Source organism: Emydura macquarii, unplaced genomic scaffold (assembly GCF_026122565.2).
Source record: "Emydura macquarii macquarii isolate MOO-44397 ecotype Brisbane River unplaced genomic scaffold, CSIRO-AGI_Emac_v2 contig_1119, whole genome shotgun sequence".
In the NCBI taxonomy this organism is placed as follows: Eukaryota; Metazoa; Chordata; order Testudines; family Chelidae; genus Emydura; species Emydura macquarii.
The window spans coordinates 3,501,061-3,525,509 of NW_027131256.1; the positions used below are offsets into that span (position 1 = coordinate 3,501,061).

The following is a 24,449-nucleotide window of genomic DNA, read 5'->3' on the forward strand; positions in this document are numbered from 1 at the left end:
CTCTGGAGTCCCAGTCTAGTGCCTTAACCATAAGCATCCTTCCACTGTGATATCTTAGTGCCAAATACAGCAATTCAAGAAGCACCCAAAAGTGATCTCTCTCAATATAGGGTTTTGTCCCTGTCCCTTTTTTTCTTCCCATGTCCTCACTGACCACGAAAATGCAGGGAACGTAAAAAGAAGGAACTTGCATTTGATGTGAACATGATCAGAATTGGGCTGAGTCTGATCTTCTCTAGTAAAATGTTCCACAACTCGATCCCATTGTCCCAGGAAGTCTTGTGCAGGGCTTCCCTAACTGCGTTCTTTCTGGAGCACAGCTGTCTTCGTGAGTTGTGGATAGGTAAGTGGTTGAGATAACCAAGTCCTAAACCCATTGAGGGTTTGTAAATTAGCATGAGGATTTTGTCTGAAAGAACAGGGACCCAGTGAGGAGCCCACTGGCCTTTGTTGTTTAAGAGCAGCCAGGTTCAGTATATTGTATAAGTTACTGCTTTTGTCATCTTCAGCCCCTGACACAGCAAACTGAAGTAATCAAAAACTTGAATCACAGTCACAAGAGGGAAAGCTAGCCACGAGTGGAAGGCGTTCCTTGGCCAAAATTTTCAAATCTGGATGCCTAAAGTTAGGCTCCCAAATATATATATTTAGGCGTCCAAATAAGTGGCTTGAGTTTCAGTGGTGCTGAATACTCACAGTTCCTACTGAATTATGTGGCTGGGCACATCTTGGGAGAGCGAGTAGGGCAGGGGAGAAGAGAATCAGGCTACCTTTTTCAGGTGCCCAAACATGGCTTTGGAAGCCTAACTTTAGGCAGCCAGGTTTAAAAATTGTGGTCTAAGTGCTACCAAATGCACAAAGTAAAACTGAAGAGAGAATTATTCCATCCTCTTTCAATTGGCTCCTTTCCGTTAGAAGTAACACTAAGGATCAGTGTAACTACAGAGAGAACCAGATACTCCAAAAGTGTGATTTTTCAAGTTCATAAGGTCCCTTTTAAACAATAAATGTCAGGTGATCATCTGATCTTTGTCAAAAGGTGCAAGGGACCACTTCGCAAGACAGTCAGATCTCCAGTTTTGCTTGACTGAAGCATCAAATATACAACCACTGCCCTTCATGCTCATTTGTACGCAAGTCTAGGATTGTGCAGTGTGAGTGAGATCTGCTACCTTTCAGGCTTCAGGGCTGTGAATTTAACACTTTTTCACCAGCACCAAATTTACTGCAATTATTTTTAGAAACCAAAGTTTAAAAATCTCTCAACCAAAAGGAAGTCTATTCAATAGAGTTTGCAGAGACTGTATCCTCTGTTGGCAGCTGCCTTGTGTGTCAGTCATGAGCTCAGCAACAGGCTCCAGAGTTTATCCCGAATCCTGGAACATACTTACTGACTAGAAGGTAAATATAATTAGCAAGAGTGTTTGCAGGGTCAGATTCATTTAACCTTTTCTCCTAGGCTGGACTCAAGCCAGTTTGATTCCACAGTCCCACACGGACAGCAAAAGAAATAGGGGGAAAGGAGACTTTTGACTCCAGCTTCAACTTAACTAATTCTACTACGTGCATTTCGACCACAGCAAAAAGCAGAAAACGAAACAACACACATCTGCCAAGCAGCCCAGGAAGAAGGGATATCAGAGTGCCACAAGACACAGACACTTGCAGCTTCAGAATGGTTTTAGCTTAACTATTCTATATTATTGAGCTCGCGCTCGTTTTGCCAAAGCAGCTGCCTACTTTCTTCCTGTACCCAGATTCCTTTAATCATTTAAAACAGGACATTGTGTTCTGATGAAATGCCTTTCCGGACCTTCCACGGAAGGAATTAATAGCTGCGCCAATCTTTTTGAAATGCAAATCTTCACCAAACGGGTTTCGTGCCTCCTGCTATTGTTACCTCCCCCTGAAGAACACGTTAAGTGGAACTGGGAGCTATTTGCTTATCTTCTCCTAAAATGAATATCATCCTGCATTTGCGATTCCCAATCAGCCATTTTCCTTCTCCTGCCCCTCTCCCTTCCTTCCCCAGTATCTTTTGTTTCTAAGCAAGAAATTTTCTGTTACCTCAGGAAAAAAAGCTGATCCTTTTGCAATACAGTCATTAATTCTCTTATCTGCACAGCCAGTACGGTTCTGCAGAATTTCTTCCTTCAAACATTAAAAGACCCTTAACTGGAGGGACCTTGAAAGAGTAAACATTTAAACCACTGCATTTCTTTCCACATTATTAACTAACCTCCCCCCCTCCACCCCTTTTTTTTTTTTTAAACACTATGAGGCCAACTCCCAGTCCTATAATTTTAAAAAGAGGGCATATGTCTAGGATACCGTATAATGGTACAGAAGTGGCTATTCTAGTAATCTAATACAGTACAGGAGAAAAGAGAATACTAAACTTGATGGACCTATCAATTAAGTAGGACACACATCTGCATTCCAGAACTTGTAAAAAAAATCAATGGAACCGTCTCCTTTTCTTCCATGCTCCTCCCCACTACCAAAGTCAGGAAAATGTGCATGTTTTGGAAGAAGTGGAACAATTCATAGATCTTCATTAGGAATGAAGAACTCTTGGAACAAAGCAATAATCAGCAGCACTTTTAGTCTTTCAATACTTCTCTAATTCCCTATATTTAACACTTTACGGAATGAGTAAATGGGAAAAGCAGAAGCAGCCCCTTCTCAATACAGCAAGGAACCTGGTCAAGTTGGCATGCTGTCAAGATGTCCTTCCCCCATACTGTTTCTCCAAGGGCTTGTCTACACTGCTCTGCAATTCGGACTATGGGGGTGTGAATAGCAGCATGCACCAAAATGCTCTTTGGGACTATATGAATGCCAAGTAGTAACCTCTTCGTTTGCAACCGCAGCCTTCACATGGGGGAGTTACAATGCAGCCCTTTGGGATGCAGTACTATTCACACTCCAGCAGTCTGAACTGCAGGGCAGTACAGACATAGCCCGAGTGATCCTATGTGAAGTTAGTATGGGAAAGTAATCATTCATTTGTTTTATATGTGTCTGCTGCAGATAAGCTGCCTGAATATTTGCAGACACTCCAGGCATCTTCCATTTCCCAATAGGCCTGCCGAGGCCAATAGAATGGATGACGTATTTCTGTAGGATCAAACCAAAATGACAAAATCAAACCCAGAGCACAGTCCCAGCCCACTTGTGGAATTTTGGAAGTAGCAGGGAAAAAATTCAGCATGACAGTATCCCTGTGACCACTGTAAAATGGAAACATCTCAGAGAATATTCACTTAACTTGATTCATGTTTACCAATTTCTGCAGTGTACCCCAATGAACTGGGTTTAACTTTAAAAGAAAAAGATATCAGCAAAACTCATTTTTGACTGTTCATTTTCTAAAGCCTTGAGATATAGAAGAGCATAAGCTTGGTTGATAGTTTTGATTCCCCCTGAAGGAGAGGGGATCCTCTGGATTCTCTAAGGATGAATCCTACCAGGCCCCACATCAGACACTATCCTGTAAGCTAACATATGAAAGGAATTCTCTTATGGAACCCTTCAGTCACAAGGACTGCAGCAGAGCCAGACAAAGCACTCCTATGCCCAAAAGGGGATTCCCACCATCTTCTCTTTACTTGCCCCCTCCACCCCCCTGCCCCACATCTCATGGTCAGCCTTTTTGTTGGGGCAGGCATAGTGCATGATTGCAGGACTTCAGGGTCTCAATTAGAACTAGTGTCTCAATTAGATGAATTTCTCAGGAATATAAAGGTTCTTGGTCAAACAGGTAACATTTGCAATATACATAGATTTGGAGTAAAGCAAGCCAAAACACTTAGTACAACAGAACAGACTTCCTGACAGTACGATCTACTAGACTGTGAGATAATTTCCCAAGGGAAGTGGTGGATGTCACCCCCACTCTGACATTTGAAACATTTAAAGCAAGGCTGGACATGTGCATTAATGTGGACAATCGTATTAATTAATTAGGAAATGTGCATTAATGAACAATCATATATTAATGGAGGGTGGAGTACACAGATCTTTTCCTCTTTTGTACCTATTAGTCTAGCAACAGAAAATACGGAATTTATGCTGCTTCAATGTAAAGCAAACTTAGCAACATTAATAGCTCATGAAACCTGTTGTCAAATTTTCAAGAAATCAGACAGAGGTTTTTATGCTCAGAACTGCACAACGATCAGAGGCTCCTTACTCAAGAATACACATCCCCTCTTATTTGCGACTTTATTCTGTAACAACAGTCTGCTAGGACATTTTTGAAAAGCAACAAATACGTTCACAACATGTGTTACCAATCACATATTCCTCAGAAATGTGATTAGTAGGAAATGGGGAGGAAAACATTACAAACAGAGCACTTTTCTAGCATCCAACATCTCTTAAATGTGCACATCTGCTGCATAAAGATAGGAATGCAATTTGCCTTCTGGTGTTTAAGTACACTTGGGTAATGTTTTCAAAGATTTCTCCACAACCATGAGGGCTATATAGTTTCATTTAAAAAAAAAAAAAAAAAAAAAGTGAGATTCTCATATAGTCACAACTCCAATAGTTTGGGCTTTTAAAAAAAATATTGAGAGATTTGAGATAAAATCATGAGAGTTGGCGACATACATAATCACTTTACCTAGCAATGAAACTGCAGCCAACTCTAGGGTGAAACAGAGATGCTATATAACATTTTAGGTTTGGAAATGCAATACCCGATTGAAACTAAAGGGGCGGTAGACAGAATCTGGATGGCAGATCATAATTACTTAAGATGGATTCCGTTCAGTACACTAGGAATAAACAGCCCAAAAAGTGCCTTGCAACTTTAATGACAAGTGGATCAGGGCCTCAGTTTTACATCTCATTGGAAGTTACAGCAATTGCTCTGGGATTCCACAGAATCATGGGCCCAGAATTCAGTTAAAAATAGTTTCTGACCAGAACAACTTGTTCTTGCTTCCTCTTCCTTCTGATTTTAAAAGTAGCTGGAACTAAAGTTGTCCAAAGTTACAGCATGAAACATTTTACTGTAAAACCCCAGTTACTTCCCATTCCTCAGTATTACAATGAATTCTTCTGAACTCGTTAAGGATTAATGCAGATGCCATTATATCTCCATAGTAATCTCATCCTGATTTATCATTCTTGACTATAACTACTAATGGACTACCATAATGTCTAACCACCTGCCTATCAACACAGAGAATACACTGGCATCATGTCTAGCAATTAGACGTACACTTTGCGCAGTTAACAGAGGCTAGGACCTGTAACTTGCATTACGATGGCTATGCCCAGAGAGAGAGCAGCTTACTACATCATCTCATTAGTGATTTTTTAAACAGAGCTACACCAGTTGTTTCTAACCTTTCCAGCCCAAGAGCCGAACATATTATTCCACCACAGTCCAGAGGTGACAATCAAAACTCTGAGGCTCCTACAGCACAGCAGAGAAACAGGCAATAGAAGAGCCAGAATAATTCTTCTCCCTCCCCTGCAATGCAGCAGGGGCCAGCTGTGGACTTGTTGAACAGTTGCAGCAGGAGAAGAAGGGTAGCTGCTCAGAGCTGCCAACTCATCCCAGAGCTGCTCCTGGGAACCGAGAAGCAGGTAGTTGGACAGACTTCTACCTCCTCCCCACAGTAAAAAGATAGAGGGGGCTGGTATTAAAATCACTGGGTGGCTCACAGAACACATTTTCAGTTTATAATCAGATACAAATCCTCCTCTTAACACAGTTGCCTTCAAGGGCCATCGTTTATTGCATTCAGGAACACAACGGACCCCTGGGCTAAAGGCTGAACATTAGCCAGCTGCACCTTTTAAAAAAAGCGTGATCACATGGAAGTGCAAAGGAGCATGGAATGGGAAGAGTTAAAGAGCGATGGAATGGAAGCATACCGAGCCGCTCCCACACGGGGAGGAAAATTCAAATCAAACTCCACAGGACGGGCAGTGTCAGCATTCGGACAGCCTGCGCGTGGCCTGGATGGGAAGAAGGGAGGGAGGGGGCGCAGTGTGGTTTCCATCAGTAATGGGAGAGACCCTGTGACAGTTCTCAGGGAATCCAGGACTGAGAGTCACCTTGTAACCCTCTGTCTCCAGGATGAGCAAGTCTTGCTTGTGGTAGCTGGGTGTTAGCTCCTTACCACCACCACCCTTTGAGCCACTCAAGCACCTTCATTTGGGCTATGCCAGCCCCGTATTCACCCTGCAGGTTCACAAGAGTGCACCCCAGTCCTCTCAAAGTGTTTTCCAGTGATATCCAGCTGGCTTCTCACAGACATCCCAGATCCTCTGCCCCCAAAGGAGCACTGTACCCCAGTTTTACCTTAGGTCACTGCTCTTGTATAACCCACATCTTTTGTTGTATTATAAGAACAGAGATTCAGCTAGAAACAAAAGAGTGATGGAAATTGGTTACAATATAAAGCAAAATCATAAAACATGAAGTAGGGCCCACACTTATTAATGGTTACATTTCCTATCTAATAAAGTAAGCCCTCTCCCCCTCCAAATTCATTCCATTGCCGAAACAGGATCCAAACTTTCATGAAACCTGCTCCAGCTCACCAAGATGACTCCTTGGTGAATGGACCCAGGGCGTCTCTCTGGTGTTATACTGAAACACTCTTTCATAGTCTGGGCAATCCTGTCTGTTACAAGGTTCCTTTTTACCTCTAAGTGGTTTTGATTGTTTGCAGTTGTCTTTGTTGGATTTCCATTAACTATTCTGGGATGGGGCCAGGGTAGACAACTAAACACCACATTATATAATTGGCTAGCCAGGGAAGGGTAACAATATGAGACATATGATTCCCTGGTAACTAACCTTTACTTCAAGAGCAAAAGGGCACAATTTTCAGCATCGATACATTATTCCTTAAATATTACTCATCCATATGTCTCGCAGTGATTACGAATGATGATAAATTACACATTTTCAGTGGAGACCTTCCATGTTACCTTTTACGGACAAATAACCTGTAAGCTATGTATTTTACAAAGCGAGTTTGGCAGGTCTGAGATGACAGTTCACAAAGAACAAGGGACCCTTTGCCTAGGGATGTATTCATCACAAGCCTCTTCTTGAAATAGAAAGTGTACCAAGTTTTTATTTAGGGGCTGTTTTAAATAAAAATATCTATTAAGATTCAGTGAGTTATTTGGCGCTTTGTACCAAGGGATTTTATTTGTGTCCCTGTACTGTTGTGAAATGGCAGTCTGACTGAAGCTCGCCATTTAAGCACAAAATTGTCCAGACATTTACCACCTATGCACACTTTACCTTTCTTTAACACAGGCCCCAGAGTATTTGCAGTGTGTTAAATAAATGGGCTTTAGTACTTCTTAGCAATTACATCAGTTTGGGTTTGGTGCAATAACTTCCTTTTCCTGCTTTCTGTGGTTTGCAATTCATTAGAGAGAAGAACCAATTTACCATTTAATGTCCCTCAAAAAAGGCCTCAAAACAGCTTGATATTACCTAGAAGAGCGTAGTGAGTTACAGAGTCTTCATACACCGACTACCAAGTTTAGCCCAATAGATTGAAAATGACATGCAAGTTTGAGAGTCCTTTGAAAAAGTGAATTAAAAAACCAAACCAAAACAAAAATGCATGCTTGCAATAGAGACAGACCGAATCACTGGTGTTAAGCAAATGTCTAATTATTTAATCTGTGCTCAGTACAAAATTGCAAGCAAAGAAAGAGAACCTTTTCAACAATCTTTTTAAACCGTTTTTTTCTTTTCAGATAAGGAGCCTTTTGCTCCCATTCTAATGTGCAACTTTTGCAGATCTGAGCTGTGATAGTTTTTCCAATCTGACTCTACATGGACAAAGAATTGGATGAGGAAGACAGGAACTGTGCAAACTAGACACCACTTTACTCACAGGAAAGGAATGACCAAAGTAAGCTCTTCAAGATCCAAAAACTTGAGAGCCTCTGTCTTTATAAAGCAGGATGGAGCAATTTAAATAATTTTTTTAATTAAGTTATTTAAATCAGGTTGAGACTTTGTAAAACTAACTGAAAATGTGTGCTACTGCAACTTCGGTGACTTTTTTAAAATGGAGTTATAATTTAGTTATACATTTTAATCTATTGGTAGGGTATGTGAATTTTACAAAACTAATATAAGCTAAAAAATACTGAAAATTAAAGCCCTGATTCTATATACACTTAAGCAGGTACACAACTTTACTCCCAAGGAAAAGTCCAATTGACCTCAATGGGACTACTCGTGTGTTTAAAATTAAGCAACTGCAGAATATTCACAGAATCAGAAGCAAAAATTTTATGTTAAAAACATCTTAGTGTCATAAGATCTTTGACACTTCAAAATAAAAGTCCTTCAGGGTGAACAATCAAAAATTATTTAGACTTTCAATATATTTAAGTTAGTAACTTTTTAAACACACGTATCAACATTTTCAAGAACAGAAACCTAAATGCCTATACATAGGCATTAAGGGTAGGATTTGCAAAAACTACTAACATTGAGGAAACTAATTTGAAACAGTTACAAAATATCCATTTTAGCAATTAAAGACACAATGGCAAGAAAGTGAAGAGCTAGCAACTTGTAAATAAAACATGAAATAATATAATTTTTATATTTTTAAATCAAGATTTTTATAACCATCCTCCCCCGCCCAAAATAAAGCGCAAGTCCTTGCAAGTACCTTCTGTTATGCAACTAATGGAGCAGCAGCCTGTTTGAAACGGTTATTGAAGTTAACTAATTAGTTATTCAATGGTATGAATGTGGGCAATCAACTTGATAGATGGGCAGGACAGGCATCTTTTTATAAAATTAGGTGCTCACTTACCTTGGTGATGGGCAATTTAGAAATACCTAAATAGATGTGCTGAAGTAGAACTTTTTATTCAAAGATTCTCAGGCCAGAAGGGACCATTGTGATAATCTAGTCTGACCTCCTGTATAACACAGGCCCCCAAGCTTTGCCAAAATAATTTTTACAGCAGATCTTTTAGAAAAATATCCAACTGATTTAAAAATTGTCAGTGATGGAGACTCCACCATGACCCTGGTAAATTGTTTCCGTGATTAGTTACCCTCACTGTTAAAAATGTATGCCTTACTTATGAAAAATTTGCAAAATAAGTTCCAGAGTGACAGCCTGGGAGATCAAAGACCTCTACTTAGCCGCAAACAGGTGTACGTTATTGCTAGTGATTCCAGTTGAGTTCAGTCTGCATCATCCATTCATTTCTTAGCCTCAGTGTGGGGCCCATAAAACTCCCCCAACTGGTCCATTAGTGGTGGTGATTTATTTTGTAATGCAGATACCTTGGGAATTGGCATGGATCACATTGGCCAAGTTGAAATATAATAAGGTTGGAGCAGAGGGAGGGAGCCTTCTGGACACCCAGAGACAGAAAAGGTTATTTTTCATAGTTGTAGCTATGTGGGCTCTAACACTACTATCTAAAAGGCCACCAACACTGAATTTGAGGTAATCTGACAGCACCTGCCCTCAACACAGGGAACCGTTATAGGAGAAGCAAATACAAATGCTTCCCTTTCTCCACTTGTCTGCGTTCAGTTTCAGCCATTTGCCTTTCATATAGGTGCTGATACAGCTTTCTCAATGCCTAGATGAGAAGATGGTGCCAGTTATGTTGGGTATAAAGGTGATTTAAAGCTAGGTGTCATCCTGGTGTCTCAACATCACCCCCCACGCCCTGTAGCTTCAAATAGGTAGAGCCCTACGCAGATAGAAAAATGTGGATCCGCATCCAATCCACACGAATCACCTTGTATCTGACCCACAATCCACGCATCATCTTTTGTCTGTATCCACATCCGCAATGCACCCTATCTCACAGAGCATACTATCTCACAGTACCTCTCAGGAGGAGAGTCTGTATGCGTAGAGGATCTCAAAGCAGCTATCTGCAGCTCATAGCCTATGAGACTGCTTCCCCGCCTTTGAGATCCTATCTTTCCTCTCCCCCGTATACAGAAAAAAGGGATGAGATAAAGACAGGTACCAAAATTCCCCATGCTCCTATCGCCGCGGTTTAAGCAGCCAAGCAATTTAGGAAACCTCTCCCGATTTCATTGCCATATCAGGACAGTTGGAGACGGAGGCAGCTGCTTCTGCATAGTAAGTTAGGATGCCATACTGACTTAGATCCAAGAACCATGTTTTATTTGCATAGGTACAGAGTTTTACCCCTCAGGGATCAGATGGAATGTAGCAGGCCAGGAAACTGGCTATATTTACAAGGAGAAAGGCAGAGATTCTAGTTTCTGACATGATCTTTTATACACAATATTACACATCATCTTTTATCAACACTCCACCTTCTCCTTCGCTACCCCAAATCTTTCCTTTACTATTGTGACATAGTTATTGCCATACATAACGTTATGAATTACACCATAAAAGTTACATAACATATTGTTCCCCTTCTTAGGGATAAGAAAACTATCAATCCTATTATTTGACAGGGACTTTCCTTGTTTTCTTTAGACACCACAAAAGCTTAGTAACAGGACAACCAGATGTCAGTCTTCTTTGCAGAAACCTTTGTTTGTATATTCTCCATCTCTAAAAGCTTATACAGAGGTAACAACAACCACACACAATTATGCAGGCTTACAAAACCTACTTATATATAGCTCATACATCACTAATCAGTCATCCACTAAATAAGGTTTAGGCCTTTTACCGTGTTATATTGGGTAAGCTCACCTACCCAATGTTTTACTCTTTACTGATCTACTTTAAATTTCAAGATGCTATAATCCTGACACTGCCATCCTTTCTAGGTGTGTTGTATTCCAGAAGCCTCCCCAATACTTCCTCCTGTTGCCAATGCTGACTCAAAATATTTACCATTGCAACAGAAGACCCCACTGCTGGCTAAAATCTAGCTCTTTAGTCCTGTCCTGCAAATCTAAGTCCCTTCACAACAGAGTAAGTTTTTAGCACCAGCACAGACACTGGCTAGGTCTACATGCTGTAAGTTTAAATATGAATCCAACAATGCAATCCACTGCAACATAAGTAAGAGTATTCCATGTGTGTTCTTGATCTGACATCTAAACAGATGTCCATGTCTAAAAGGATGACACACTTGGGAGATGGTATTACCAAGCATGCACCTTTAAAAGAACAGCGTGGCAGCAGAATAATACAAGGCAAGAAAGTTGCAGGAACAACCTTTTCCACTGAAGTAGCAATGGCTTAGCAATATTCACAAAAGGGTTAGGGAGGTCTTTCCATTTGTGTATTTTTGGATTTGTAAAGCCAAGAGAGGGGTGTACACTGGCAAATATTTTCTGTGCTTTTATTGAAAAGACAGATATGGTATGAACATTGTAGGTCATGGCACGAAAAATTTAGCAGATGCTTAACAGCCAAGAAGATTAAACATATATATCAGCCAGACATTTTGATAGTCTATACTCTATATTCACCCCTTTTACAGGACTCTGATAAATTTCATACAAAGCGTGCATTGTGGGATATCCTTTGAAAACTCATAATTTGCTGACCATTATTATCCTGGTAAAATATGGTGTGGCAACATTATTCTACTATATTATATTACTAAGGGTAAATCTACACTACAAAATTAAGTCAGCCTAAGTTACATCAATGTATAACCGCTTCAGTAATTAAATCATTTTTGTATGTCCACATTACGTCCTTCTATCTATGGTGCATCCTCACTAGCAGGGCTTGCGTCGATGCAGAGAGCAGTGCACCACAGTTATCCCACTGTGTAACTCGCCATCATCTAGTGCAGGGTGGTTTTGGAAGGGTTTGCAATGGGGGCAAACGAGTCCCGCAGGGGTGACCGGGAACCTGGTTTCAATGTCCCATGATGTGGTTTTCTTCATCCCATAATTTTATCTGCATCCCATAACGTTTTATGCCTCTTTTCAAAAGCCCCACAAACCCATACGTCCACCATCTGTTTGAGAAGCCTGGATCTTGCACAGCTCTGCACTACTGTAATGACTGTTGTGAGGACAGCGCGCCTGATCCTGCAGTATTTGCAGAGCTGCAGGGAACATGACAATTCCTTGGAGACTAGCTTGCTATGGGACATGGAAAGAAACAATGTAAGGTTGTTGTTGGCATTCAGGGAGAAACTGGTAATGGGGGAGCATCAGTTTCAGGCTCCAGAAACAAGCACTGACTGTTGGGATCACATGGTTATGCAAGTATGGGATGATGAGCAGTGGCTGCAGAACTTTCAGATGCGGAAGGCCACATTCCTGGATGTGTATGTGGAGCTTGCCCCAGCCCTCCAGTGCAGCAACACCAAAATGAGAGCTGCATTGACAGTGGAGAAGCGAGTGGTGATCGCTGTGTGGAAGCTTGCAACACCATATTGCTACCAATCAATCAGGAATCCTTTTGGAGTTAGGCAATCCGCTATGATGCAAGTGTGCAGGGCTATTAATCATGTCCTGCTACAAAGGACTGTGACTCTGGGCAATGCGCAGGATGTAGTAGATGGTTTTGCAGCAACAGGGCAATAGATGGCATGTATATCTCTATTTTGGCACCAGACCACCTTGCCATAGAGTACATCAACAGAAAGGGCTACTTTTCTATGGTATTGCAAGGACTAGTGGATCACTGGGGATGTTTTACTGACATCAGTACAGGATGGTCAGGGAAAATGCATGACACATGAATCTTTAAGAACACAGGCCTGCTCAGAAAGCTGCAAGCAGGGACTTTCTTTCCAGACCAAAGGATTACCATTGGGGATGTTGAAATACCAATAGTGGTCCTGGGAGACCCAGCCTACCCCTTACTCCCATGGCTCATAAAGCTGTACACGAGCCACCCTGACAGTAGCAAGGAGCACTTTAACTACAGCCTCAGCAGGTGCAGAATGACAGTTGAATGTGCCTTTGGCTGTTTGAAAGGCTGCTGGTGCTGTCTACTCACAAGATTAGACCTCAATGAAAAAAATATCCCAATGGTTATAGCTGCCTACTACGTGCTTCATAAATCTGTGAAACAAAGGGGGAAAAGTTTCTGCTGGGGTGGAGGGCAGAGGTGGAACAGCTGTTTGCTGATTTTGAGCACCCAGATACCAGGGCTACAAGAAGAGCTCAACGTGGAGCTATACAGCTCAGGGCAGCTTTGAAAGACTATTTTAATAGTGATTCACAGTAATGTGTGTTGCTGTAGTGTACTCTATCTGACATTGCTCTTATGCACCCCCAGTATGAACCTTGTAATGAGTGCTATGTGTGTAGTACTGTAACACTGCAAATGCACCTATTGCTATTATCTGTGAATGATGTCAGCCCCAGCCAGCGTATGTTGCGAACTAATAAAGATGAATTAAGTTTCCACAAAGAGACTTATTTCAAACCCATGCAAACAGACATTTATAACTGAATGAAACTTTATAAATACAGGGAAAAGAACCTTTGACGGGAAAAGAACAGTCATTTCCATTTCACAAAAACATACACCAGCCATCTCTCTCACAGGTATGTGCAGCTGTGATTGTCTGTACTCTCCCCCTGGGTGGAGTGGTAGGGGTATTGCAGTGGTCCTGGACACCATGTGGAATGTGTGTTGGGAGGGGAGTGCAGGGAGATCCCAGAATGCAGTTCTCTATGGTCTGCTGAGGGAGGCAAGCACCGGTCTGTCAACAACATATTCCAACATGTCTGTTTGCCGCTTGGGAAGTGCTGGTGTCTCCTGCTGTACATCTCTCTCCTTTTCCTGTGCTTTTCTCCTCTCCACTCTATCCCTGGTCTATTCTGTCCACAAGGTTGATCCTCCAAGCCTTGTGCTCAGCATCCGAAGCACCAGATGCTTGCAGAATCTCTTGGAACATGTAATCCATGTCCTCTTCCTCTTCCTTTTTCTTATCTGGCTGAGCCGCTCTGCTGATGTGGATGGAGATCTCCTCAAGGCCACATTTCCAGCTGCAAAAGATACAATGCACAGAGGTACTATAGTGAGTGTACTCACAAGATACATGGAAACTTGGTATACTGAACTCACTCCCTTTGATCCAGACAAGTTACAAGCACTATATTTTCACTTCTCCTTGGGATTCCTAAGCGCAGAAGTAGTCCCAGTCATGGTGAGTACAGCCCAGGAGAGGTGGGGTGGGGTGGGGGGGGTGGGGTGGGGGCGAGTTGGGACAATGGGGGGAGGGAAGAGAGTGCCTGTTAAAATAAATGCTGAGTAACATAGGAAAGTAACATATGAAACAAAGGAAAGAAGAAATAAGGCAGCCCTTCCCAGAAACTTTCAGCAGAGGATTTCAGAGTACCTCCAGGAAAGTTTCCTCAAAATCTCTACGGAGGATTCACAGGACATCCTGGTGCACATAAACAAACTGTTCTGTGGGGCCCCCTCTACCTAACTGTACAGGGGAATGAGAAGTAGATAGCAACTCTACCTCTACTGGTTATTCCACTACCTCATCGAGCATGATTAAAAAACAACAAACAAATGTGTCCCTATAATATTAAAGCAAACCACACACTTACCAGAGGTTCCTTTCCCTGCATCAGGCTTGTCCATGCTGGACTGTAGGGACTGGCTTGACTGCTCTGAAGCCAAAAACTGGTCCTGTCTCGCTCCACCGCTGGATCTGCTGGTTGCCTGTCTCCCATACTCCACCTCTTCCAACACTTTCTCCTCACTGTTCACTCCAGAGGGCTGTACTGGCTCCTCCGAAATATTGATGGGGCTCTTGGTGGTGGTAGTGGGGTATCCTCTGAGGATGGCATACAGTTTTTTGTAAAAGTGACATGACTGCAACTCCACACCAGACAGACTGTTAGTCTCCCTTGCCATCTGGTACATCTGCCGCAGCTCCTTGGCTTTCATGTAGCACTGCTGTGTGTCCTTCTTGTAGCCCTGCTCCCCCATGTCCCAAGCGACCTGCTTGCAGATATCAATGTTTCTATGGATGGATTGGATCTGTGCCTGCACAGCCCGTTCTCCCCACAGAAACAAGAGATACGCCATCTCCTGCATGCTCCAGGCAGGAGTGTGTCTGCAGCGTGTAGCTGGCATGATCAGCTGGGCAGTTGCTAGATGAGCTCTCCATGTCAAGCAAACAGGAAATGGAATTTCAAAAATGTGCAGGGATTTAGAAAGGAGGGGGCATGTACCTGTGTACCTGGCTGCTAGGCAGCAGAGTTCAAACAGTGACCAGAATGGTCATAATGGGGCATTGTGAGATACCGCCTAGAGGCCACTAACATTGACGTAAGTAACGCAGCGTCTACACTGACACTGTGTCAACCTAACTACATCAGTCTAAGTGCTATGCCTCTCGCAGAAGTAGAGTTATTAAGTCAGCGTAGTGGGCGGGTTACATCAGCAGGAGCGACATTTTAGCGTAGGTGCTTACAGACTTAGGTCAACCTAAGCAGCCTTACATCGATCTAACTCTGTAGTGTAGACCAGGCCTAACATATGTTCTAAGTCTGGGGAGCAATCACAAACCAGTTCCCCAGGGACAATAGGCTGGCTGACACCTCAGCTAGGTGTCAACAAAATCAAATAGACCATCACCTGGTTAAGTGGCTGTTCTTTGGCAGGAAAGAGTGTGTAGGTGAAAAAAATCTACATCCTGACAAAGAAAGAGCTTGGGATTCCTGTCAAAAACTGTCTGTCTCCTGAACCTCCTCTGGACAAGAAGAGAACTCTTGAAGAAGAGAAATAATTATAAGGGAGAGCAGATGCCCCAAATTATTCCCCCTTTTCTCTCTACCTACAGCATCCATAACACCTGAAAAACAAAGGAAACAGCTTTGGACTGGGGGAGGGATCCTGACTTAAAGGAAGTCAGCCAGTAAGAATGCTGAAACGTGGTGAGAGAGACTTTGCTGCTTTGAATTCACTTAGGTTGTTAAATTAGGTATTAATTGCATTTTACTTTTATTTTCTTGTAACCAAGTCTGACTTTTATGCTTCATTATTTATATTCACTTAAAATCTATCTTTTGTCGTTAATAAATTTGTTTTATTGTTTTATCTAAACCAGTGTGTTTGAATTGAAGTGTTTGAGAAACTATATGAAATAACAAGATTTGTACATATTTTCTACTAATAAAATGATGGACTTTATATGAGCTTGTATTGTCCAGGAGAAAGCTGGGCAATACAGACATACATTTCTGGGGAAAGTCTAGGACTGAGAGTTTGCTGGTGTTGCCCTGCAGTATAATTCAAGAATGGCTGGCTGCAGCACTCATGTGCTATAACTGGGAGTATCTTAATGCTCGAGGCTGTGTGAGAGCAGACCAGGAGCAGTAGCTATCAGAGCGAAGCAGTGTAAAAGGCACCCCTGGTTGGAAAACTGAGGATACACAGCTGATCATCAGTCCAGACTGAACCCTGGGTAATGTCAGACGTCCCCTTCAAAATATGAGAGGATGGCCACCAGAACTCTAGGAGCAACAGCTCCAGTGATTCATAAATTGTAAGGCCAAGAAGAACAATTATGATCTTCTCGTGTGACATTGTGCACAGTGCAGACTATAAACATGCACCCACTAATTCCTGAAAGGCCAATAACCTGTGGTTAAATAGAAGCATATTTTTGAGACGGACCAGGACCACTGACAGCAATTCCGGGCCAAGGAAGAACAGTCAATGGCTCCCTAGAAAGGGATGGCTGATGTCTGAGCGGGCTTCCGCTGGAAGTTTTTACTTATTTATGTGCCATGCAAGTTCCCGGGTGGCTGAGGAGGTGGAATCTGATACTCGGCTTCCCTGGTTCCTTGGATTCCTGGGGGAGATTACTGATGAACCTGGAGAACTGAGTAGCAGATATCACCACCTCAGCCTGCCTGGGAACCTGCATGGCATATAATAAATAAGTTTGGCTCAGGGGAGGGGCAGAGAGCACAAGAAGCATGGGCCTCATGGAAGGGGGTGTGTGGAGAAGAGGAGGATATGCATTTAGCCTCCCATCTGCATGGCCCTTTTAAATTGCCAGGTCCCTGGGCAATTGCCCTCTTTGTCCCCCCACTCCCGCCCTGATGTTGGCGGACCTGAGACAGACATACAATCTTGATTTAAAGATTTTGAGTAATGGACAATCTACTACATCCCTTGATGAGTCAATCTAAATATTATTATTACTATTAAATGAGTGTGCCCTATTTCCAGTTTGAATTTCTCCATTTGTCTTTGGCTGTATCTCACAGATTTGTCAAACTGAAGCAGAGTGAAACTGACATGATTATAAATTTCATTTCTGAGCAGCAGTGAAAGCCAGCCTCTGCTCACTTTCTGGTCAGTTTCACTTTTCTGCTACCTGACATAGCTCTGAGCAGTGACAAAGACCCTGGAGCTGTGGCTGCAGATTCAAGAAGGTAACACTGAATTCATTAGTTTACATTATGGTCACATATGGAAAGCTATGTTTGCAACCATAATGATGAAAACCTTAAAAACAGAAATTGAAGTTTTTCAGCAGGGAAAGGCTTAGGGCCCTTGCCAGGAAAAGTTTCTGACATGCCAGTAATGAGCAAACAAATGGATTTTTCAAGCCCTGCAGGAGGTGGAGAGTTGTTTTGTTTTTTAAATCATTGATATATAATATGTACATGGCCCTGTACAGTAGATAAAATACAGCCACAATACCTACTCCAAAGATCTTATGATCTAAGGTCAAGATTCAATACTGTACAGAACAAAGAGCATGAATGCTTCATGGAACATATGGGTCTTAGTGATTTTGTTCTGAAGGTGGAAAGGAAGGGAGCAGAATGAAGTGACATGGAGTGAGAAGTGGGAAAGAGAGAAACAAAAAAGAGACGAGATGAGAAATAAGAATGGGGAACAAAAGAATGGAAAACGAGCGGGTGGGTTTAAGAAAACAAATTAGGAAAAGTATAGGATAGGCTAAGTTATGTGGAGCCTTGAAAACGAGAACAAGTGATCTGTATTTGATGTAGAAGACTTGAAGTCAGTGCAGGGTCTGAGTGATGAAGTGGGGAGACCAAGTAACAAGAAAAGTCGGAGGCTTTTGGCAGATGTGTTTAGAATACTCTGGAGGGGATGAAGTGAGAAGCTGGGGACACAGGGAAGAGGTGGAGGTTAGAGAAGTCAAGATATAAGATATTCATGGAACAAAAGGGATTCGGTCAAAATCTCTTTCCTCAACTACAGAGTTGCTCAAGATGCTTTGGGACAGCTGGAGATTGAAAGATGCTAGAGAAAAGCAAACTAAGTGTGTTCTATAGTGGAATATTGCTGTTAAGCACAAGCATATGCAGTGCAGGACTCAAGATTTTAAAAAGGAAAACCAAAAAAAAAAAAAAAGGACTTCACTAATTTTCATTTTAACATTTACATCTCCCTTTCCTTTCACAGCTTAAATTTCATACCAATGAAGTGGACAATAAAGGAAATTGTATTAAACAATATGCCACTACTACCATGCAAAACTGACAAGATAAAAACATTAAAATAGCAACGTCTGAGATTCTTGTTACCAACCCAAGAGCAAAGAGTCAGGGAGGAAAGGGTTAACTACTTCTGATTCCATATAGCAGGAGAATATAGTGATGGAAGAAACCTATCAGGGCATCTACTCCATCCCGTTTCCAATACATGGCTACCCTCGATAGAACCTTTTTTAGTGTCAATCTAATTTTAAAATGAGCCACTGCCCAGTCTGTGGGTGCACATACCATTCTTTTCTAGAACATAAAGCCAACCCAATAATAAATTCAGTATGTTTACCTTAAGATTTTTCCCCACAATAGAAATAGCAATAGAAAGCAATGTAGTACAACAGAAGGACCATGTGAATAGATTTTGAAGGGGTGAGAGGATGGTAGGGAAGGACGAAGGAGATGAGAAAAAGATATCTTTCTTCACGCACAGGGAACCGTAGATTTGTTTTCTTTCTAGCTTCAAAATGAAATTCAAATACTACCCTGCTAAACACTCTGACACGGTTTAGTTTTTCAATAAAATGCACTGTCTCAATTAAGTTCTATAAATAACAGATCCAACACGAGTCTGTTAAATTCAATGTGGGATCTGTAGCCTGTGTCTCTCCCTCACCACAGCCCCACTCTCCCTTGTAGTTTCTAATCACGTAATGTTTCTTTCAGATTAACCTTGAATCTGACAACGGAATGTTACACTATGTCAGGTTTACAAATATGATTGTGCTATGAGAAGGGGAAAGAAACCTCAAAGGCGTACATCACCCATCCAGACTCGATTAACCTGAGCTACAGAAAACAAAGCTACCAAATGCTTTCTATATTGGTAACGGTTAACAAATTCATCTTCCCCAACCACTGTCTGCAGACAAAACACAGCATCTCCCTCTGCTGGATAGAACATTGAAGCTTGTACTCTCTCATATATAGCACACGGCTGAACCACATGAACAACAGAATGTACTTGTGGATATTTAATGCCTTGTTTCTCTTAAGTACTTAAAAATATCCATTTGAAGAAACGGTGTTGAGTTATTTAGATTCTGGCAACCTTCCAACACTCTGCCTATAGAAAGTACGTTTCTGCAGATTGCACGGTTTTAAAAGCACACAGAACAAAAGATGAACCATTTTCCCAGAGGCCTTTGTAAGAGATAGCTCAACTAAAGCACTATCTGCCTATTTTTATCTCTACCTCCAGCTATAATTACAGCAGGGCAACAACCCCACTATAGTTAAGATTAAGACTTAGCTTTCTGTTTAAACCTCAGGTCTTCTAAGTCCTCTAAAAATCTACACGGTTACCCGGATTGCCTTGAAATTTGGTGTGCATCATGTGCACATGGGATTCTGTTAGAGAGCTAAATTTGGGGCCATTTGACCAAAGAAATGGAACTCCTGGCCAAAAAACAGCTTTTCTTAAAGTTGCACACTAACAGTGGAGTACCATGTGGACAATTATGCAAAGAAAAATCTTGTTTACTCTCAGTCATAGACAAATGTGGAAGATTTCTTTAATGACTATTTGACTGCAAGCAGGAATATATTTCTTTTAACTTTCCTGACTGGTTCCATTGTTATTCCCAATAGATCCTAACAGCAAACAACACTGTTTACAGGCAAGACCAGCATGTGGTGAAAAGTTGCTTACTACCAGCAAGGACACACTGCTTTATTCTCCTTTGAATTTGACTGAGATAATGAGCTTCCATTTCCATGCTGCCTTTCTCCCAAACATCCTTACAAGCACTTTATAAACACTGCTGTTGGATTGTACTACTATATAGATATTACTGCATCCATCACCAAAACACAGCCACCACTGGGACAAAATATGGCAGTTGTTTAATACCTCTCAGCAACACTATAGAACAGTTGAGGTCAGGAAGCATAGAATACCATGTTCTATTGAAACTGAAAGGGAAAATTAAGAAGACCAGGTAATTACCTATGTTGAAATTTGGTCAGCGTACTGACGGTTTAACACTCCTACTTTTCAAGAAGTAATATGAAAGAGGAAGTTACTCACCTTGTCACCTTGTGCACTAATGATGGTTCTTCGAGATGTGTCCCCCTATGGTTGCTCCACTGTAGGAGTGTCTGCACCCTCAAGCTGCTGTTCGGAGAACTTTGGTAGCAGTCTGTCCCACCCGTATATGTGCTACTCCTCACCTGCCAGGCTAGTCAGCGTCCGTGAGCAATCCCTCCTTAGCTCCTTCTCTACTGCAGAATCAACTACTAGAACTCCAAAGTAGAGGGGAGGAGGGCGGGTCATGGAGCACCCATAGGGACAAACATCTCAAAGAACCATTGTTACTGCACAAGGTGAGTAACTTCATCTTCAAGTAGTGTCCCTATGGGTGACTAAGGGTGAATCTGAGGTAATGCTCGGTATGATGGAAGTGTGAAATATGCACCTTGAAGGTCAAGGGCCAAGAACCAATCTCTTTCCTCTAATGCAGTAATGATTGTTGATAGGGTGTCCATCTTGAATTTCTGCACTTAGACATATCTGTTGAGCACTCAGAGGTCCAGTATGGATCTCCAACCTTCCCCCCCCCCCCCCTTTTTTTTTTTCCTGGTATCAGGAAATAGCGAGAGTAAAAGCTTTTGCCTCTGAGATGTACAGGCACAGGTTCAATAGCTCCTACACTGAGAAGATGGTTTACTTCCAGGTAGTAGACTCTTGTGTGTCCCTCCTGAAGAGGGACAGGGAAGGGTATTTGGGAGAGGGAAGAGGAGAAATGGATGACATATGGAAATGGAAGGCAGCAATTCTGCAGAAAAGGACCTGGGGTTTACCGTGAACAAGAAACTGGATATGAATCAAAAGTGTGCTCTTATTGCCAAGAAGGCTAACGGCATATTGGGCTGCATTAGTAGGAGCATTGCCAGCAGATCAAGGGAAGTGATTACGCGGAACTGAAGGGTGGCTGATGATTATGCATTTTTGCCAAACAGGTCCAGACATTTCCCATCTCAGTCATGTGGGGTGGATTTAAACTGATGCTGGTGGCCCCTAGAATTAACTGCATCCACAATGATGAAATTGGGAGGGAGTGGGAGAATAGAAATTCTGTGTCCTTTACTCACACGTAATACTTTTTATCCACTTGCTTGCACGTTGGTGGGATGGACACAGGGGTCCAATGACTTTGGTGGGGTCCAGGAGTACCTCATTAACTCTGGCAGAAATGGAAGAGTGAAAAATATCCACCAATTTGTGGTGAACCTCAGTCACTTACTGCAACTGTATCTGCAGGACTTCAGTCAGCCTCTGAGCTACGTTCTGGAATGATTTAAAAGCATCAGCCATGGATGGCAAAGGGGGCATCACAGCCTCATCTAGAGAGGATGATGAGAAATGAACTTGAGGAGTGTCTTCCTCAGCTTCCTCCCCTGGCTGTTCAGGGGGTTCTGAAGCCTTCAAAGCCACAGCTGAAGGAGGGTGCCCTCCTTGCCTGCTGGTATGCCACACTATGGGCCTGGGAGGCTCGGTGCCTCTGACCCTGTCAAGAGTCCCAGTTTGGCCACTGAGGGAAGGGGGCTGGTGGCTGGTACCACAGCCAACCATAGAAGTTGAGGGTTGGGTGAACGATAAGCCTGGTGTGGATAGTCAAATTAGGTCCCATATGGGGGGTAAGAAGAGCAGTGGGAAGCCAAGTCCTCTTGCTCTCTTTCCAACTCCAACGATGAGAAAAGTGGTGCACGGCAGGGAGATATCAGCAAGTCCAATGTTCTGGGAGAACTCGATGCCGGGGCCCCGGTACTGAGTAGGGGTAAAAGTCCAGTGAGTTGGACACCAAGAGATCTGTTGCGCACTAGAAATCCGGTAATGTGGATAGCATTGGTACTGATGGTGAATGTCATTACTGAACGACTTGTGTCGATGGAGTTGGAGATGTGGGCAGGCTCATAGCCAGAAATGATTTTTTGACAGGGCCTGTGGTGGACACCGGTAGACCGGCCGAAAAACAAGCGCTTTTCCGAACTTCCGGCTTCCAGTCACGTGACGGGAAGCAGGAAGTTTGGGAAGCAACCAGCCGAGAAACTAAGCTGCCCAACACTCCAGTTGCCAAGGTAGCTTAAGCAGAGCATTGGCAGCAGAACTTCCTCAACCCATTGGGTGGGCCTGCCTTCAAAGTGGGTGGGCAATGGCCCACTTAAGTCCACCTGTAGCTATGCCACTGAGATGTGGATCTGGCTGTACGGTCCATTGATGCCCCGCGCATTCAGGTCAATGCTGATGTCTGTGCTGATGTAGCCTTCCCCCGGAAGATCTTCTATTCCTTTCATGACCCTGGTGTACCGGTATTACTTTGTCTGTGCCCATCTCGTCTCTGGACAGACCAACTGGCTTTGTCAGCTCAGTACCACAAGTACCCTGAGTACCAGCATAAGGCAGCTTCGGCGCAGTCAGTACTGATGATGCCAATGGACCCAGAGATTGTTTCTGGCTTGATTGGGGCTCGCTGTAGGGACTCACAGACCTTTTCTTAGCAGTCTTAAGCAAGTGGATTGTCTCTTTGGGATCATCTGCCTTCGAAGTAAAAGGCTGCGGTGAGAGTTCTCGCCGGGATTCCAGGGGCTGAAGGGCCAACTCCATGAGCATGAGTTTGGGCCTTAACTCTCTGTTTTTCCTGGAACTGAGCTTTAGTTGATGGCACCAACCACACCTTTGTGGATTGTGCTTTTCTCCCTGGCAGCAAATGCACTGTGAGTGTCCATCAGTTACTGGGATAGATCACTTGCAACTGAGGCACTTTTTGAAGCATGGAGAGCCAGACATACCCTTGTCCCGGGGGGGGGGAGGGGGCTGGTGGTGGGTGTCGTCGTCGTCTCCCCACCCAGGATTGGCGGGAGACAAATGCTTTCTTCTTTGCTTTTTCTTTTTGGACATGGCCAACAAAAAGCAAGCAAGGTAACAAAGGAAAAGGCTTCAAGGGAAGCTAAAATTTACAAAACTAAAGGGAGTTGTTGATCCATGAACAGGACAGCTCTTAGCTCTGTCTCTAGCCGGGGCGGTTGAGAAGGAACTGAGGAGGAATGCCCACACACAGTGGGCTAGCCTCAGAGCAGGCAAGGAGCAGCGAATGCCCAGGTGGGATGGACTGCTACCAAATTACTCCAATCAATAGTGCGGGGGGCTCAGACACACCTACAGTGAAGCACCCACATGGACACTACTCGAATCTTTGGATTACAAAGAATAAGGACTTTGGGTCTGCATTTTGTGTTTCACTCTAATATTAGCACCTCTAGAAGCACAGTGCCCCCAGCTCCAGGATAACCCAGGAGAAAGATCATGATCACCAAAAGTATGTTTCACTACTGAAAAGCACTGCCATTTCCTGAAATTCTGGAGCCTTAACAGTGAATGAGAAAACAGAAGCATTTGATGCTTGCACCTTACCTGTCATGGGATCAAACAGCTGATTAGCCTCCAAGTCCGTGAAGGTGCTGAAACAAATAGGGCATTTGAAGGAAGCACGATTGGTGGAGTCTCGTTCATCCGTCTCAATCCTCCTCCTCATGTGGTCTAGCTTGTACTTCACCACATTGACCAGCAGGCGATAGTTGATGAAGTAATAGTTGTGCCGGGTGGTTTTGCCATCTGGAGCTGTCTCCACTCTCATCCTGCATTTGATGAACTTGTCTCCCTTGAGGGTGTTGAGAACTGCCCGCAATTGCTTCCGATCAAACTTCAGCAGCTCCAGCATGTCCTCCTCCTTTACACAGGGATTCCGGATGAGGATGTCCAGAGCCAAAGCATGTTCAATGCCATAAAAACCACGCACCACATACTTGGCAAGACGCTTCAGAGCCGCTGGGACCTCAGTGAGGACGTCCGGGTCCGTCATATCAAGTATGACACTGAAGCTTCATGTATGCTGCAGTGAAAAGAAGATGGACTGTAAATTATTTTTTCTCATTTAAAATAGTTTTGATCCAGGTTACCAAAACGTAAAAAGGAAGAACCATTAAAGAAGTAGCTTTTCATTTCCCC

At 42.9% G+C, this 24,449-nt stretch overlaps 1 protein-coding gene across 2 annotated transcripts in view; it reads right to left on the reverse strand.

The window, feature by feature from the left end:
- GTF2E1 (general transcription factor IIE subunit 1) overlaps positions 1 to 24,449 on the reverse strand; it is an 81,365-nt gene that overhangs the window by 39,567 nt on the left and 17,349 nt on the right. For both annotated transcript variants that reach the window (XM_067545993.1, XM_067545992.1), the window contains one exon: positions 23,856 to 24,333. In XM_067545993.1, the coding sequence (XP_067402094.1) occupies positions 23,856 to 24,303 (448 nt within the window). In that variant the 5' untranslated portion in view covers positions 24,304 to 24,333. The remainder of the gene's footprint in view (positions 1 to 23,855; positions 24,334 to 24,449) is intronic.